General features: G+C 63.7%; 1 protein-coding gene across 1 annotated transcript; it reads right to left on the bottom strand.

The window, feature by feature from the left end:
• Positions 1-1,239: 1,239 nt before the first annotated feature.
• Positions 1,240-14,524, bottom strand: NOM1 (nucleolar protein with MIF4G domain 1). The gene is made up of 11 exons (XM_054574784.1): positions 13,515-14,524; positions 11,612-11,739; positions 10,353-10,548; positions 8,962-9,285; positions 7,269-7,379; positions 6,378-6,545; positions 5,466-5,587; positions 4,332-4,464; positions 3,821-3,952; positions 2,317-2,426; positions 1,240-1,991 (listed from the first exon to the last, which is right to left on the bottom strand). Exons 1-11 carry the CDS (start codon positions 14,514-14,516, stop codon positions 1,817-1,819), a joined length of 2,601 nt encoding a protein of 866 aa, XP_054430759.1. The 5' UTR covers positions 14,517-14,524; the 3' UTR covers positions 1,240-1,816.
• Between the last annotated feature and the right edge of the window lie 2,505 nt (positions 14,525-17,029).

Here is a 17,029-nt window from a genome sequence, read left to right as displayed (position 1 = left end):
CAGAGCGTCGGGGTGAGAACCGGCACAGCCCCCCATTCCCAGGCCCGCGCCACCTCCCCGGACACCCAAGTCCGCCCGGCTGCCAGGACACCCGCTGTACCCGCGTGCGTGCCTCGGGCCCCCTCCGGCCCCTCGCCCTCGCCCCGCAGAGGACTCTGGGGACTCCCAGCCCTCGCGTGGGCTCCGCTGTCTCCTGCTGAGCTGCCTGGCCCCTTCCTCATCCTCTTCCTCACCCACCGCCTCCGCCAGGGCCTCAGGCCACACCTGGGGCCGACTGGTCTGCGCCCTCAGCCCCGATGCCGCCGGCTCCCGGCGGCCAGAGCCTGGCCCCGTCCTGGGAAGCCCCCCAGCCTGGCCCCTTCACTTAAAGACCCGGCCTACCCAGCTCCGCGGGGGCGTCTCCAGAAATCCTCCTCCTCCCACCGCCCCGGGTCTGTGGCGTCACCGCTGACCCCGCAGGTCATGGGGACTACCTGGCTGAGCTCGGCGGCCCGCACCCCCGCAGCACTGCGAACTGTGGCCGCCTGTGAGGACACGGGAGCTGCATTGGAGTGACAGCCTCTCCTCCCTGCAAGGGGCGCAGGGTGGACAGGTGTTCCGGCCCTGGCCCCTCGGGGGCGCTGTTCACACTTGGTCGACACCCAGCAGGGGCCTGGTGCTGAAACCCCAGCAGGAGACAGAGGCTCCTGGCACCCTCCGCACCCCCGCCCTCCTCCTCCCCGCCCTGGGGGATGGGCCTGAGCATGCGCTTGGGCCCCGAAGGCAGCTCTGGGCAGGGGAAGGGCAACGTCTCCGAGGCCCCGAGGTTAACCTGGTGCTGGGCTTCTGTTTCCTGCACGTGTCAAACCCAAGTCCTTGATTTAGAGACGCGTGGAGGCTTTGGGACGCACGTCAGCCTTCCCGTCTCAGGCTGCGGAGGGTCGTGTGGACGCTGCGTGAAAGCATGCGAGGCCGGGCGGCCGCGTGGGCGAACTGCACGCTGCAGGGCTTGTGTGTACGCGCAGCGTGGAGAGCAGTGCGCTCCACGCACGGTGCCTCTCCGCAACAGCCGAAGGCGACAGTCCCATCAAGTCTGCAGCGCTTGAGAGGGACGCACACTCCGGAGCCGCAGAGCAACGCCGCCCGCGAGCCGGGGCGGGGGGCGGGGCAGGGGGCCGCTGGGCGCGCCGCAGGCTCCGGCTCCCTTTGCCGCCGCGGCAGGGGGCGCGCCCCGCTAGGCGCGCGGTTCCTAGCGGCCGGCAGTCTGCCGACCTCCGGTCGCTGCACCCTGGCCCCAGCTCAGCAGAGCCCCCAGGAGCCCCTCGGAGAGTTAGGAAAGTGCCCCACGACCCGGAGTCCCTCGAGGGGCCGCACGACTGACTCACACAGGGAGGAGCGAGCCTCCCCGAGTCCCGGCTTCCGGAGTCACAAGAGCCCGCACGCGCCCGGAACTGCGCCCACACTCGCGCGGCTCAGGCGAGCTGCTGACGTGCCCAGGATACGTGCGTTCCCAATACTTGATGATCAGTCGAGTATCAGGCACCACGTTCAATGGATGGTTTCTGAACTCTTAACCGATGTGTAAGGTGAAAAGCCGGGCAATTTCTTTGTAACTGCGCCCTCTGGTGGCCCACCTCGTCTCTGAAGCAAGCAGAGGTTCACACGCGTGCACATGTACTTACACGCACCTGTCTCCTTGCTCAGAAAACATTGCCCAGGGTCAGCGCACGCCTCCTACACGCACACAAATGGTTTACAGCACCAACCCAGAATAACCTTGCATCCAAAAATTATCTCAAAATAGAGTCTCAAATACAACAGCAGCCCGCGGCGCCGGCTACAGCCGCAGCGAGGCCCTCCCCTGCAGAGCCCTGGTGGCGAGCTCGGCTCTCTCCCTCAGCGTGCTGGCCTCCTCGGCGGTGCGGGGAGCCCGTGCGCCCTTCAGCAGGAAGTGGCCGATGAAGAGCTTCAGGCCTTCGCGCAGGACGCCCAGCTTCGGGTTGTCCGACACCCTGGAGAGGAATCGCAGGGGCTGTCAGCCGCGGGCTCTGCCCAGGTCTCCGCCCTGCAGTCTCGGGCAGGGGGCAGGACCTGGCTTCTTTCACAGAGAACTCTCAAGGGAGAGCGTGGCATTCTGTTTGCTAGAAATCAGTACCCGATTACTGTCGCACAGGCTTCCGGTTCCCAAAGTGTGATGTGCAAGGCATAGCTTAAAACTAAAATGGACAGGGACCTCAGCTGCGCGCAGAGCTCGGCGTCCCTGCCTCGACCAACCAGCCCGGGTGCGGACAGCGCCCATCCCCTTCCCAGGCCGCGCCAGGACAGGCTGGGGCGTACCTGGTGAAAATCACACCCAGGTCTTCAACTTCTGTTTCCATCAACAGCATACACAGCACTTGCCGTAAAAAGTGGACTCTGGGCTTGTCCAACTCGCTGAACTCAACCACCTAAAAGGGTTGGGATAGGGAAAGAATAGCCACGCTGACTGAGCCAGCGCTTCCGATAGTTTCCAGTTAGTGCGAATCCCCCCTTACGTAAGGCCACGTCCTGCCGTACACAGTGACCCATGACTGCAGGACGTGCGGACGGGGGCGGGGGGGCGCCCGGGCGCTGCGTTCCTAGAGCTGAGCACGCCGAAGGCGAGGCCGGACCGGGCCCCGGGACAGTGCAGCCCCGCTCCCAGTTCCCCTCCCTTCGCAATGGGGTCCAGCGGCCCCCCATGCTCGGCTCCATGCGCCGCATTTTCAGTGGCCCACGGCTGACCGCGGTGCAGAAGAATCAATTCCCCAAAGCCCGGGCAACGCCACGGCTCCGTGGCCCAGGGTGACCGGGGCAGAGGGTCCCCGCCACAGGGTCACAGGGCCCGCTGCGGCCTGGCCCTGCGTCACACGCCTGCCGTACAGACTCGCTCCGTGCCGCTGCCCTCACCGGCAAGGCCGGCACAGGACAGCGAGGCCTTTGAGGACCGCGGCCACCACCCCGCAGCGTGCCGCTGCGCCGGCCCTACTGCATTGGGAGCTGTCGTTGCTCGCCTCTCACTGTGCTCGATCCGCATGTTAAACTTCGCCGCAGGCTCACACGCACAGGAGGAAACGCAGTGAGCGTGGGGTCCCGCTCTGTCTGTGGTCCCAGGGCTGCATGGGGACCCCGGGGCACCCGCCGCGGGTGGAGGGGGCCCCGCGAGGCTCAGCCTTGTCTTCGGCACAGCAGCCAGGCTCCCCGGCACACCCCGGAGACCGGCGGCCAGCCGGAGCGAGCACGCTGGCACCGGGCAAGGGACACAGGAAGCCACAGGCGGCGCCGGCCCTGTGCGTCAGGAGGAGATGGCACGGGGGTGCAGCCCAACCCCCACCCGGCCTTCGGGCTCCCTCACGGCCCACGTTTTCAGGACTCATGACCCCGGCGGCCCCGTGGCCCAGGCCCCATCTGCAGGCCTTGCCGCCCACCACGGACCCACACCCGGGCGCCTGCCCCTCACGGCTCTGACGCGGCGTGGGAGCCGGACGGGGGCGCCAGCGTGCCCCGCGGCGGGGGAGGGGGGGGGAGGCTGTGGCTCGCGCCAACGCCCGAGGGGCCTGCGCCCTCACCCCCCGACTCCCAGCGCAGCAGCGGCCAGCGCAGGGCGCCGTCAGGGCCGCACGGACACCCTCCGCGACGCCGCGGTGCCAGGCCTCTGCCCACCAGGGGGCCCGCGGCAGGGCGGCCTGGCTGGCTCCTGGGGCGGAAGCGGCGGCGACAACGCTGTTCAGGACGGCAGGACGCGCACTATCTTAAGGTGCCGCATACAAACAACGGTGCTGTCGCTCTCCTTGCTTCCAACAACTTCACTTACTACACGAACCTTTAAGATGGAGAGTGGAAGCGATTTTGTCTTCAACAAGTGGGCCACCAGGTGAACCAAATTGGAGAAATTAGTGGCTGGCAAATTTTCCAAGTCCCGAAATTTGTCCCACATGCTGAACTGGAAAGTCATCTAACGTAAGAATGAAAAAGAAGAAAAAAGTGTAAATGCAACAAGTATTAGAATCAATCACGAAGGACACAGCCGCAAGGTGCTCTGTGCAGCCGCCTGTTTTACTGTCCTCGGCCAGCCTCGGAGGGCAACCGCCCGCCACGTCCCTCACACCAGCGGGGCCCGGACACAGACGGGGCAGCATCGAACCAGAGGACGCCGGCAGCCAGCAGGCGGGGACGGCTCCTCGCCCGGGACCAGAAAGGGGGCCGGAGGCACGGCTCGTGCCGTCCCAGCTGCTCTCCCCGCGGCCTGACTCAGGACGCCCACAGAGGGGCCGGGCCGACGGTGCTTAGAGGGGCCGGCGGAACGCAGGGGCCTGCTGGCCGTGCCGGGCTACCTGGAACCTCCTCTCGTAGGCGCAGAGCTTGCCGGCCAGGAAGGCGTAGAAAGGGTTGTAGGTCTTCTCCTGAAGGCAGCAGTCCACGAGCACGTGGACCACTTCCCTCTCCTGCTGGTCCTTAAGCCCGAGCCTGCAACACACAAATGGCACCAGAGCAACCTTCACTTTGCCCAACCCGAGCAGGTTCAAGGCAGAATCTTTCAAAGCGTCGCACCGTCTGGCAGTTGGTTCAAAGGAAGCTGAGCGGAGCAGTTGGCCGTAACAAGAGGACAGGCCTGGCCCTGTCCTGTGTTTCTGACTGTGGTGACCGCGGGGGGACACCCATCTGAGTCCTGTGCCGGCAACAAGGGCCTCTCCTGGTTCCCGAACGACAGGAAACGGGGCCGACACTCGGCTGCGGCCCTGAGGCCGGCGCTCGCCACTGCCGGCTCTCCGCGCGACGCGCCCCCTCCTGGCGTCCGGTGCTGTAACGTGTCCATCTGTCCCGTTCCCAATTTGAAGCAAATGAGGAAAACGACTACCAGATACACTTAGTAGCACCTTGTAAAAGTACACAGGGGCTTTTCAAATGTGCACTGCATCTACTCAACCTCTATGAGGCCGTTTTAAATTCAGAATTAGACATTTTTAATCTGGAAATTTTAAGCAATTCATGGCAACCGAAAGCCACTGAGAATTGCCAGCTGGTCACCTAACAGCCTTTTTTTCTTTTTCTTTTTTTTAAAGGTTTTATTTATGCACTTTCAGACAGAGAAGGGGAGAGAGAGGGAGAGAAACATGCTTGTGGTTGCCTCTCGCACGCCCCCTACTGGGGGCCTGGCCCGCAGCCCAGGCCTGGGCCCTGCCTGGGAATCGTGCTGGCGACCCTCTGGGGACCCTCTGGATCGCAGGCCGGCGCTCCGCCCGCTGAGCCGCATCAGTCAGGGCCAACCTGGGAGCCTTAACGAAAACACACTATAACCTGGAACTACCAGCGGCCGATGGGCAGGAGCAAGGCTGCGGAGCCCAGACGCCAGGGCCAGGGCCAGGGCCAGGGCGAGGGGTGGGCCGGCCCAGCCACCCCACCCTGGACGAGCCCCACTTCCTCCGACACCCGTCCGACGGGGGTCAAGTGCTCACACAGACACTCACTTTAGAAGCTTTTCAAACGCGTCCAAGAAATCTTCGCTCGTCATAATCGTACAAAAGATGCTTCTCCTGACATCGGTGTTCATTCTCTGCTTCCGGGCGAGTTCCAGCATCTCCGCGCTAACCTGAGAGCAGGCACAGCCGAGGCGCGGGTCACTCGCTCACTTTAAGGAGCCCCGCCGCTCTGGGTTAGCTGGAGCGGCTACCATTCGGTCTCTAAAGACGTGCGTGACTGTGGCTCGACCTGAGTGGGACTGTAAACTGCACGCACGCAGACGTCCCTAAACGCCATGCTCGTATTCTCGGGCAGCTCGACCGGGAGCCACAGCAGCCCGGGCGGGGAGCTCCGCGGGGCTCGGGGACACCCGCAGCGAGCCTGCCTGTCGGCTGAGCAACGACGGCGCACGCAGAGTCGCGCGGCCAACAGCCAGGAGAGCCTGCGCGACCAGTGCGACGTGGGACCCCGCAGAGGAAGGTCTCGGGGGGGGGGAGGAAGCTCTGAATGACACGTCCACTGCGGTCGGTGCTACAATACAGAGGAGCGCGAAGGCCCTCATCACCCTGAGACCCGGGTGACCGGCCCGTAGCCAGGTCTGGGAAGCCGTGGGCCCGCGCGGCGAGGGCTGGCCTGTCTGCAGCCGTGCTGCAGTTTTCGGGGCCCACATTCCAGCCAACCCCCAACTCTTTTATGCGACACATTCTGGGATTGAAACAAATCCTTTAAAAGCCAACAACAGAAACTGAATTAAATTGCATCACAAGATAACAGCAATTTCAGCAAGAGCCTCAAACAATCCCACATCTGCCCATCTCAGAAATCCCAACAACCAGCAAGGTGGCCGGGCCGGGGGGAGCCCCCGCAAGTGCCGTGGGGACGGGCGGCACGCCCAGCGGCGGAGGGCGGGGGCTGCGTACCGTGCCCGCGAGCGGCTTCTGCAGGGCCCTCTGCTGACTGCTGTTGATCATCGGGGTCCCACTCCAGGCGGACCCCACGATCCACCAGCGCCCGGTCTGCTCGGCGTTCAGGATGTTGTCCCAGGACACACGCAGCTGCGTTTCCGTGCCTGAGCCGGCGCCACGCACCTGGCGAAGGAGAGAGGCCGGTGAGCTGACTCAGCCGGTCCCGTCTGTCCAACCCCCCAGCCCCTGCTTCTGAGGATGGCATTTCTGCTCTGTGTGCACTGCGACGAGTCGCTGACACCTGGGACGTCACCGCCTGGAGCAATGCCACCGGAGAGGCACACCCCCAGGATTTGTGTCCAAGGTCTCTGGGCCTGCCCCCGACACCCACCCTCTCTGGGAAGCTGTCACAGCAGGGAAGAGGCTCGGGCCCCGAGGCCACAAGGGAGGTCCCCCTGGCTGGGGTGGGGGCGCGGCTGCGAGGCACCGGGCCCTGCTGGGGGCGGCGCTGCTGGATCTGACTAGTGGGCGGCAGGACTCGCCCTGACCGGGCAGCGGGGAGGGTCTTGGCTTTGGCCCCGCGTGGACAACGCCAGGGGGGCTCACGCTGACGAGGCCCCACCCTCCCGTGCTTACACCGCTGACCCGGGTCGGGGTAGAAGGTCCCCTCGGGATTCTGTTGGGCACCCAAGCCCAGCTCCACAGGCCAAGCGTGGAGGGCGCTCGATTCACAGACGCCCCACTCACAGGGTCTCACCACAGACAGAGCTGCCCTCCGACCTGGGGACTCCCACACGGGTGGGGGGCGGGGGCCCCTGACTTGCAGAGCCCACCACCTCCCGCCGGGCACGGCGGCGTCCCACCGGCACGGAGGCTCAGAACCAGACAGAGGCGCAAGCCACTCACCAAACCGCTTTGCAACCTCCTCAGCCTCTGCACCGGCTCGGGGTCATAGCCCGGAATCTTCCGCATGTCATTGTTCTTCAGCGCCAGCATCGTCTGCAGCATGAATCGCACCTTAAAACAGAAAGAGGGAGCCGTCACTCTGCGCAGTCTAAGGACCTGGCCCTCCGACAGGGGAAGAACCAAACCGATCCTGTGCAGGTGGCGGCCGCCGCTGGCGACCCAAGGGGCCCCAGGCGGCCCCAGGCAGCGTCTCTGCGCCCGACGAGCTCCCTGAGCCTCGGCGGTGTTTCCACGGAGATCGCGCTGCTGCCAACCCGGCACTGACTGCCCCCGGGAGCCTGGCCGCCGCCCCGGATGCCCCGGCCCTCGCCTGCTCCCCCCCCGCCCCCACATTGGCGACGTCTTCTTCACTCCTGGCCTTTTCAGTTTTTCAACTTTTACATCAGAAATAAAGGCATACGTGGAGAAGAGCTGCAAGAGCAGCACGGAGAATCCCCAGACACCGTTCCCTAAGAGTCCTCCACCCCCTTCAAGTGCACTCCTACTGTATCCCGGGCTGTGCAACTGTCTCCAGAATTTTAGCTTTCACCATCCCCCTCAAAAGAAGCCTCAAACACATGAACAAGCCGTGCCCACTCCTGCCGACCCCTCGCCCTAGGCAACCGCGAGCCGGGGTGTCTCCGATGACTTCCATGTTTTACACTTGACCCCTGGGTACCCAGTATGGGCGACTCCTCGGGAGCCCCTGACCTGGAGCCTGTGGCCCCCTCAGCAGAGCAGCCAGGGTCTGAGCGCCAGCGCTCCTCAGCCCGGCCTCGCCGCCCCGGGACCCCTTCCCAGGGCTCAGGCCGCTCCTCCCCGGCGCACCCGGGGCTGGTCGCTTCGGGACCTCAGGACTGGGCCGGTCTTCCCTTTCGAGCCGAGCTGCCTCCGGCATGCGCTGCTGCCCGTGAAGGCCCAGGCGGAGGCCCAGGCGGAGGCCCAGGCGGTCCGCCCTCCCCCGCCCCGGTCTGGTCAGGCCGGACCCCTACGCCCACGTCCACTGCAACGGGGCTGCCCCTCCCCGTCAGCGTCCCGGACCCCTGCGGGGCGTCACCTGCCAGGCTACCCCCCTCTCCCACACTGTGGCCAGTGGCCCCGCACACCCACACTTCCTGTGCCATCCGCTCAGAACCCTCCAGGTGCCTCGGGGGGGAAGCCCAGTCCTTGCAGCGGCCTCCCCCCCCGGGGCCCCGCATGCACCGGCCCCCGGCTGCGCGCACATCCCGCGGGGCTTCCCGAGCCCTCTGTCGCTCTCCACCTGCAGGACCGGAAATGAGGCAGGAGCCACGACCAGCCCCATTTTCCAGGGGGGATGCTTGGAAGACTCAGGCCACGGCACCGTGCGGTGGTCACACGGGGACTCCAGGTGGGCTGGCACCTGAGCCCTGAGCCACAGGGCCGTTCTCCATCAACACTTTCTGAATGGGCGGGTGTTAAGTAAACCGTTTCTTAAACTCACAAAACGCCTGAGCTCTTAGTGAAGAAATAAGGTTCATCCACATATTAAAGATAAAGCTGTGAAATCACACAAGGCAGAAGATAACAGGTTATTAGGAAGTGAAACGTAACATTTACCCAAACACTTATTTTTAAGTGCTGGCCAGTTTCTGACACGCAGGCGCGCAAGCAGCAGGTCGGGGGCGCACCCTACCCGGGTCTGGTCCTGGAACCTGCCGCCGGCCCCGCTGGCCTTGGCCTGGGCCTCTGTGATCAGCTCCTTCAGGGACAGCGCGTCATCTTTCCTCAGCGCAAAGCCCACGTTTCTCAGCATGAGCAGGATCAGCTCGATGTCTTTTTCTGTGAAAGTGTCAACAAGCTTCCGGAGAATGTCGAAGACGAGCAGAGCCTGCACCACGTGGAAGTTGTACAGGTGGGCGACGACGGTGAGCAGGTTGTCGCACTCCTTGCCTTCGCTTCCCTGTTTGTAGACGCCATCGAACTTCCGCACCACAGCCTCCAGGAAGTGAGCTCCGACCTGGACGAAGAAAGAGACCAGTGCCATCGCACATACGCGACCATCGCGCCAGCAAGTGACTCTCGGGGGCCCTCCTCCCTTTCAACAGTCTTACGTGTTTGTGTGGAAAGAGTCAGTGTTGGGTTTTTTTTTAAAGAATTTAAAAAAGATTTTTATTTATTTATTTGTAGAGAGGGGAAGAGAAGGAGAAAAAGGAGAAAAAGATCCATGTATGGTTGCCTCTCACGCGCCCCCCACTGGGAACATGGCCTGCAACCCAGGCCTGTGCCCTGCCTGGGAACTGAACTGGCGACCCTTTGGTTCAGAGGCCGGCGCTCAATCCACTGAGCCACCCCAGCCTGGGTAAGAGTCAGTACTTTGAAAAAGTAACACATAAATACACACGTGGCAGGATACACACGCCAACAGGGTGCGTGCTTTCAAACCCAGGCCTGAGAGCACAGCATCCCCAGAAGGCAGGGGTGGTGAGCGCCAAGCCCTCGCACGGACCCGCTCAGGCGCGGCCTCCTGCCGGCACGTTCACTGCGGCGGAGCCTTCGAAGCCGCCAGGGAAAGGCCGGGCGGGCAGGAGGGAGGGCCCGCGCAGGCCGGCTCCAGCTGCCATAGCCCCGAGGGCTGGCGGCGAATCGGCGGGCTCAGCCTGCAAACCCCCCACTGGAGCCCGTCGCTGATGCTCGCCCTGAGGGACGCACCCACACTGGGACCGCTGTGTTACGTTCTGGCAAAACCAAAGAGGGGAAGTTCGAATTCTGCAGACGTCAGGGAAAATTCAAGCGTAAAATACACTCAGGTATGTTCTCAACACACGAATCAAGTTATTTAATGACATCTAAATTTTTAAAAATCTTAAATCTATTTAATGCCTTTAAAATAGAATATAACTTACTATAGCATTTAAAAATAAAACTACCATTCACGTCGCTGAAGTTATTTAGGCATATTCACCAATTCCGACTTTGAACTTGGACACACTCTACAGAGATCTGACTTTGAAGCGGCCCGAGAGCAGCGCGGCCACTGAGCCCTAGGCCCCGCGCAGATGGTCCCAACCCCGGGGGCAGGCCTACCTCGACCCCCACCGTGCGGTGCAGGATGCTGACCAGGAGGACGTGCTCCATCAGGAGGCGGCCGGGCGCGGCCCAGCCCGGGGCGCAGGCGCTCAGGAGGACGCCCGTGAGCGTGTCGCTCACGTCCTTCCGGCTGTGGGCCATGTACAGCTCCTCCAGCTGCCCACTTATGGAGGCCATGTTCGGCTCGCTCAGCCTGCACGGGGCGGAGAGAGGGCGGCAGGGCCACCGCAGATCAGGGACTGCTTCTTGGGTCGGGAGAGAACCGAAGACAAAGCCCTGCACCCCGCCCACCCGCACGCCCCATTTGACATACATGCCGCCCCACGAACCCAGCGCAGACTGTGCACCGTGCTCCCCGGGACCTGTAGTAGTGAGGCCGCTGTCCTTCCAGGTGACGTGCAGCCACAGGGAGGGACCACCTAGGCCCCCCTCAGCCCAGGCGGTGCTGCGGGCACTTCAAAGGCGCCCGGCCCCGCGGCCCCAAGGAGTCCTCCCCGCGCGCCAGTGCCTGCTGCTGGGGAGAGGTCTGCTCCCCGCTCTTCTGCTAACAAACAGCTTTCGTTGCTAAACACGGAGACAAGGTCACCCTGCCTCCTAGGGGGCCGGGGATCCTGTGCTCACACATGTCACTGAAACGGCTTGTTTGGAAAAATTACAGGATGCACCATGGAAACAATGCTCTGTTTTCATTTAAAAGAAAAATTTTAAAAAGCAACGGGGGAGCGACCAATAGGGGCCAGAAAGGCGGGCGGTGATGGGCCGGTTCCCTTTTTTCAACTGAATTTATCGGGGTGCCCCTGGTTAGTAAAATGACCTAAGTATCAGCGTAGGATTCCCCGCAGCATCGCCTGTACATCGCGCTGTGCGTTTAGCACGGCTCTGTCTCGGCCGCGGGCAACACCGCAGAGCCACCCACGTGGACAAGGGCAGGCCTGCGGGTGGAGGGCCACCTCGGGCTGCGAACGCGCCTCTGTGGGGAGGGGAGCCCGCCCCGCCGCCCTGCTCCCGGGGCCTCTCAGAGTAGCCACGCGGGTACCGGCACGGCTCTCCAGCTCGGAAGGGTTCCGAGCACCAAAGAGAAGGGGAGAACTCTGCTCCCAGGCTGGGTCTGGCTGCATCAGGACGGGGACAGGAAGGAGACCAGCGGCAGCCGCAGCCCTGCCCCCTCACTATGTTTTAATTCCCGGGATAGTTCCCACGTTTTTAGAAAACAGACAAGTTCGTTCAGTGACGACGGAACAACGCTGCGAGGCTACCTGTTAATGAGGCCTTGGATCTGCTTCTTGAGCCGTTCCCTCTCCTCCCTTTTCTGGGCGTCCACAGGCTCCTCAGCCCTCCGCACGTGAGGGGGCACGTACTTCTCGCCGTCGTCACTAAGGCCCGGCTGGGAGGACAGAAAGGTGTTACAAAGATCTACAGGGAAGAAACCCCACCCTCCCCCTTGCTGGTCCACACTCAGATGCTAAGTTCCCAGGCCCTGGCAGAAGCCGTGACCACTGCCCAGGGCCGCTTAACGAAGGCCAAACACGCACCGAGCGCCCAGATCAGCCCCCGATGAGCGCTGCTCCCTGCATCCCCCCGCCCCCGGCGGCCCTCCAGGCCCGGCTGTGCCCCTCGGACCTGCCGACAGGGCCCGGCCGGCTACACTCTGCCCGGGTTTGACTTGCGTGGCGTGTGGCGTGGCACAGCGGCACGCACGCAGCAAACGTATCGCCCGTTTTGGAGGGAAAATGTTCTAAAATAATTTCAAACTTGTTGAAAAATAGTATCTAAATTTACACTATCAAATCAGAATCAACCCACCGGTCGCTCTCCCCCCTGATTATCAACCGTGAGGGTCCAGAATCGAGATCGCTGATGAACACACCCTGACACCTAAGTGACAGCCTGTAGGAAATGTCTGTGCGGACCATCCCTGCCGTCCGGGAGCTTGAACTTTGAGAAAGCACTGCCGTGCGGGGACACAGTTACTCCGAGACACCCCTCAGTTCACACCGTGCGTCCGTTCCACCTCCACGGGTTGTGAGGGAAAAGCGGGAAGAGCCCGAAACGATGCTCCACGGCGGGGGCTGCAGCCCTTGGGAGCTGCCCCATGGGCCGGGCGCGAAGGCACCAGGGCGAGAAGAACAGACAGCACATCTCCCCGACAAGGGGAGGGTCCCAGCGACACCTGACGTTAACAGGTGAGCGCCAAGGGGAGAGCGAGAGGACAGGCCATGCCGGCGGAGCAACCCGGGGTGGCCCCCTCTCCTTCAGGGGGTCCGTTCCAAGCCCCCGCGGGTGCCTGTGAGTGCGGACGGTGCTCACCCTTACACACAGACCTTTTCACTCGAAAGACGCACTGCTCGCTTCTTGCTGGCAAACCCAAATTGGCAGCACAACTACGCTTACGCTTTGGGGCCATTATTAAGTGAAAAGAGGGTTACTTGGACACAAATAATGCAATACTATGACACCTGATCCGAAAACTCAGGCGTTGGGGCTGCTCAGTGGCTCACGGGTGGGCGGCAAGTACAGCATCGCCCTGCAGGACAAACGGACGATTCCTGGACGGCGCAGGGTGGCACGAGATTTCATGACCCGTCTCAGCGCACCACGGCTGACAGCAGGCAACCACCCCAGAAACCAAAACCGTGGCAGGGAGCGGGGCGGGGGGGCGGCAGAGATAAAGAAAAGGGCGATTCCACCGGCTGCTTCCGGGTGCATGCCGGGGCGGAGCCGGCGCAGGCCTGCCCCGATGGCGACCCTGGTCTCTGCCGCGAGGCCCTGAAGCCGGTGCTGTAGACGAGCTTAGTGTGTTACAAAGGCTCCAAGGGCAGCGGGAAGGAAAGGCCTAGGTGAGGGAAGAGGGGGCGCGGGGCAAAGCAAGGGGGGGCCGCCACAGTCAGGGCCGGAGGCTGAGGCAGGAAACCCGGAACGGCCGTGCCCCTCCGCACAACCGCTGGGAACGGCCATTCGGTCCGTGGGATAAAAGGCCTCTACGGAGACTTTCTCCCTTAACGCCTCATGACGGGTATTTAAAACATGCAAGTAGGAGACTAACCGATTTACCCACACTCAGCTCCAACACAAATACACCGATCGTGCCCCTGGGTCCCACGCCGGTCCCCACCATGATTTGAGGGGAGTCCCAGGAAGCTGAACCGGTTCCCACGCTACCTGATGTGCCCCGTCAGCAACCTCCGGGGGACTTCCACGCCTGCCTTCGTCCTCCGCAAAGCGGACTCTCTTCTCCCCCTTCGTTCTCGCTTCTGCTGCGGCCTTTTTTCGCTTTTCCTTCTGTACCTCCTCTTCCTCCTCCTGCTCGTCCTCGTCGTCCTCCTGCTCCCCGCTCGCGTCGCCGGGGTCGCTCTCGCCGTCGCTCTCGCCCCCGGCGTCGCTCTCGCCGTCGCTCGCGTCCCCGGCGTCGCTCTCGCCGTCGCTCGCGCGGGCCGTCTGTCCGGCCTCCCCCTCCTCCTCACTGCTGCTGTCACACAAGGCACTGCCGCCCCCGGACCCTAGGGCTCCCAGGATGTAGTCGAGCCCGTCGCGGGCGAAGCTGAGCGGCACGGAACTGGAGTCGCCCTTCCTCCTGCGCTTGTTCAAGCCCAGGCAGCGCTCCAGCTTCCGGATCTCTCGGTCCTCCTCCTCGTTGGCCGCCAGGAGAGCCCGTTTCCGGGCGGCGCTGGCGGAGAGCCGGGTGTCCCCGGGGTTGGCCCTCGCCTTGGTCGGGGCCGCCTTGGTCTTGGTCTTGGCCTTGGCCGGGGCCGGGGGACACGGCGGGGCCTGTGGCGGCCGTGGGGCCCGACGCGGCGGGAACGGCCAGCCGCCCAGCCCCTCGGCGCCCTCGGTCCGGTGCCCACTCTCCGTCCCGGCCACGCTGCCCGGGCCCTGCGCGGGGTCCGCTGTCCTCTGCAGCCGGCGCGCCTTCCTCAATTGTCGCTTCTCCTTTCTCAGCTCCCTGCGGCTCTTTCTGCCGCCGGGCCGCGAGCGCCGCTCCGCCCGGGACCCCTCACGGCCGCCGGGGGGCTGGCCCTCGGAGGCCGACTGCACGAATTCCTCCACCGCTAGCTTTAGCCGCTTTAGGGCTCCGGGCCCGCGTCCGCCCGGACGCTTCCCGCGGCCCATGCGCCGCCGGCAGCCGCCGGGGACCGGCGCTCCCGCACGCGTGGACGCCGCCATCTTCCGGATGCACCGGAGTTGACTTCCGACAGAGGCGGGACTTCCGGGAGGAGAGCGGTGCGCTGCCGCGGGACAGAGCGGCGCCCCCTGCCGACCGGAGGGCGGCGGCTCAGGCAACCGCGCAGCCGCAATGTGTCTCCTACTCTCAGAGCAAGCTGTAAACTGCCTTGGTGGGGAGCGCAGACGCACCTACTCACCTACCGTATCTGGCCGTGTATAATGCGCACCCACGCTTATGCAAATATACTGCGGGGTTACTATAATACCCATTATTATACCCATGGTATATAATCAATATACCCTCGTATAATGCACATCCTTATGTTTCCCTGGAAAATTTGGGTTAAAAAGTGCGCATTATATATGGCAAATACATCCCTACGGAGGACGGTAAACAGGCCTCTTCGACCCTGGAAGGAACCTAACCACTGTGCTTGGCAGCAGGGCGTGCATCTTGTCTTTTCTCACGTGGGTGCATGTACCTGGGTGCGAACACTCCCTCAGGAGACTCTGTCCGGTGGTGTCTGCGTGTATTTAGGAGCATTTGCGGGGAAGCGTCATCCTCCCTCACCCTCAGGCCTCAGTGTCTCCGTGGGCTGTGTAATGCCTCTGCGTGGTGGTCCACATTTGCTCCTCTGTTGACAGCCATGTACGGGGGAACCATTGCCCTCCGATCCCTGCCTGCCGAAAACTGTCCCCGTGGCCTCATTTGGGAATAGGGCCTTGCAGGTGTAATGGGGTTCAGAGGAGGTCTTGGACTTGGGGAGGCAGGCTCCTGTAGGAGGGAAATGGGACTCACGCACAGGGAGAAGTCCGCGCGACCCGGGACACAGCGGTGTGGGGGGCGGCGGCGGTGGTCTCCAAGCCCGGCAGGCAAGGCTGGCTGGCCGCCACCAGAAGCCGGGAGGGACCCGGACTAATTCCCGCCTGCAGCCCCAGGAGGGACCAATCCTGGTCGCACCCTGGCTTCTGGGAACGACTATTTCACAGGCTGAGGTGGGAGCCCTGTTGGCCCAACAAGCCTCAGTGCGGAGGCTCCCGGCCCCGCCCAGCGGCCCAGACCACTGCCTCCCAGTTCCTGGAGAGAAGCAATGGGGGAGGAAGGGAAAGCCAGCTGCGGCCCCCCGTCTGGGGGTGCAGAGCAGCAGCAGGGGTGCCCGGGGCCTGGCCCACCCCTGCCTCCCTGGGCCCCTCCTATCCCCAGCCCAGGCTGGGGGCCTGAGGCTAACTTTCGCCCGCAGGGCAGGCCCGGGGGCAAGTTTGAAGGGCTGTGCAGGAAAGGCCAGAGCAGGCCGCCCGGCGGGTCCCTGCCTCAGAGCTGTACCCAAGCCTCCACCCCGAGCCCACGCCGCGCTCTCAGCGATTTCTCTGGTGCTGACTGGGGACCGGGAGCCAGGCCCCCTTGCTGCGGGCCCCGTTGAACGGGACCCAGATGAATTAAACCCATTTACTCACACAGAGTGCCCAGAAGGGGTCTGGCGCCCAGTGCGGGGTCTTCCTCCCACTCAGCTGCCTTCTGGGGACCCTCCTCTGAGCCCCGGGTGCCTCTGCTGCAGCTTCCCCAGGGCAGGGCTTTCTTTGCTCTGAAGCCAAGGCTTCTCGGACTCTGGAGAATTGCTGTGGGCAGATCTTGGGGGTATTTTTCAACTCCCGGATCTTAATGTGAAGGCGGCCTCTGGCCGTGATTCTGGCTGCTTCTCACCTGGAGGGGCCATGCCCTCCCAGCCCGCACACGGCTACGGCCCCCTCCACTGAGCCCCCACCCCGTCGCTCCCCAGGGCCCCTCCCCAGGCATCCAGGGCAGCTGGGGGACAGGAAGTCCTGTTTCCCCGGTCCCGGCGAGAGGGCTGGTTGCAAACACAGAACAGCCCGCTGATGACGCAGCGGTTGATGGGGGCACAGCAGGGCCAGCTTTAGGGCCCGGGTGGCGGGGTGTGCACACACGGCGTGCGTGTGCATGTGTGAGCGCGTGTTCCTGCGTGTGTCTGTGCGTGCGAGAGGCAGGCTGGAGAGGTGGGCAGGGCCAGGCGTGGAAGGTCCGGTGCCAATGCTGTATGTCATGTCTATTCTGGGGGCACCGGGAGTTGTTTTAAGTGGAGACGCGGGAAAGTGGGGGCAGGGCGGTGAGCTGCCCCCATCTGTGATCTGCGTTTGGAAACGAGCGCCCGGCCGCCTGCACGACTGACCCAGGCGGGTCAGAGTGACCGGCAGGCGGAGGGCTGTTGCGGCAGACACTGGCCCCCCAGCCTGGAAAGAGCCGGGGGCGGGGGCTTTGCCGGATGGCTCTTTAAAAATAATAGCACGAATGATCTATTAAGAGCAATATAATACACAACCCAAAGGGCAGCCCTTAAGTCGGCGTCTCAGCCCGTTCAGGCTGCTGTGACGGACGCCGTGGATTGCGGATGTTCATCCCGCACAGTCTGGAGGCTGGAGCCCAAGATCAAGGCCCCGGCAGGCTCCTTGTCTGCTGGCGGACCCCCATCCTCGTCCATGGCTGGCGTCCCCTCGCA

The sequence above is a fragment of the Pteronotus mesoamericanus genome, unplaced genomic scaffold (assembly GCF_021234165.1).
Source record: "Pteronotus mesoamericanus isolate MK-2021 breed Mesoamerican mustached bat unplaced genomic scaffold, CSHL_Meso_final contig_265, whole genome shotgun sequence".
Lineage (NCBI taxonomy): Eukaryota > Metazoa > Chordata > Mammalia > Chiroptera > Mormoopidae > Pteronotus > Pteronotus mesoamericanus.
Note: the sequence above shows the minus strand (reverse complement) of the source record. Positions and strands in the feature narration are given on the sequence as shown.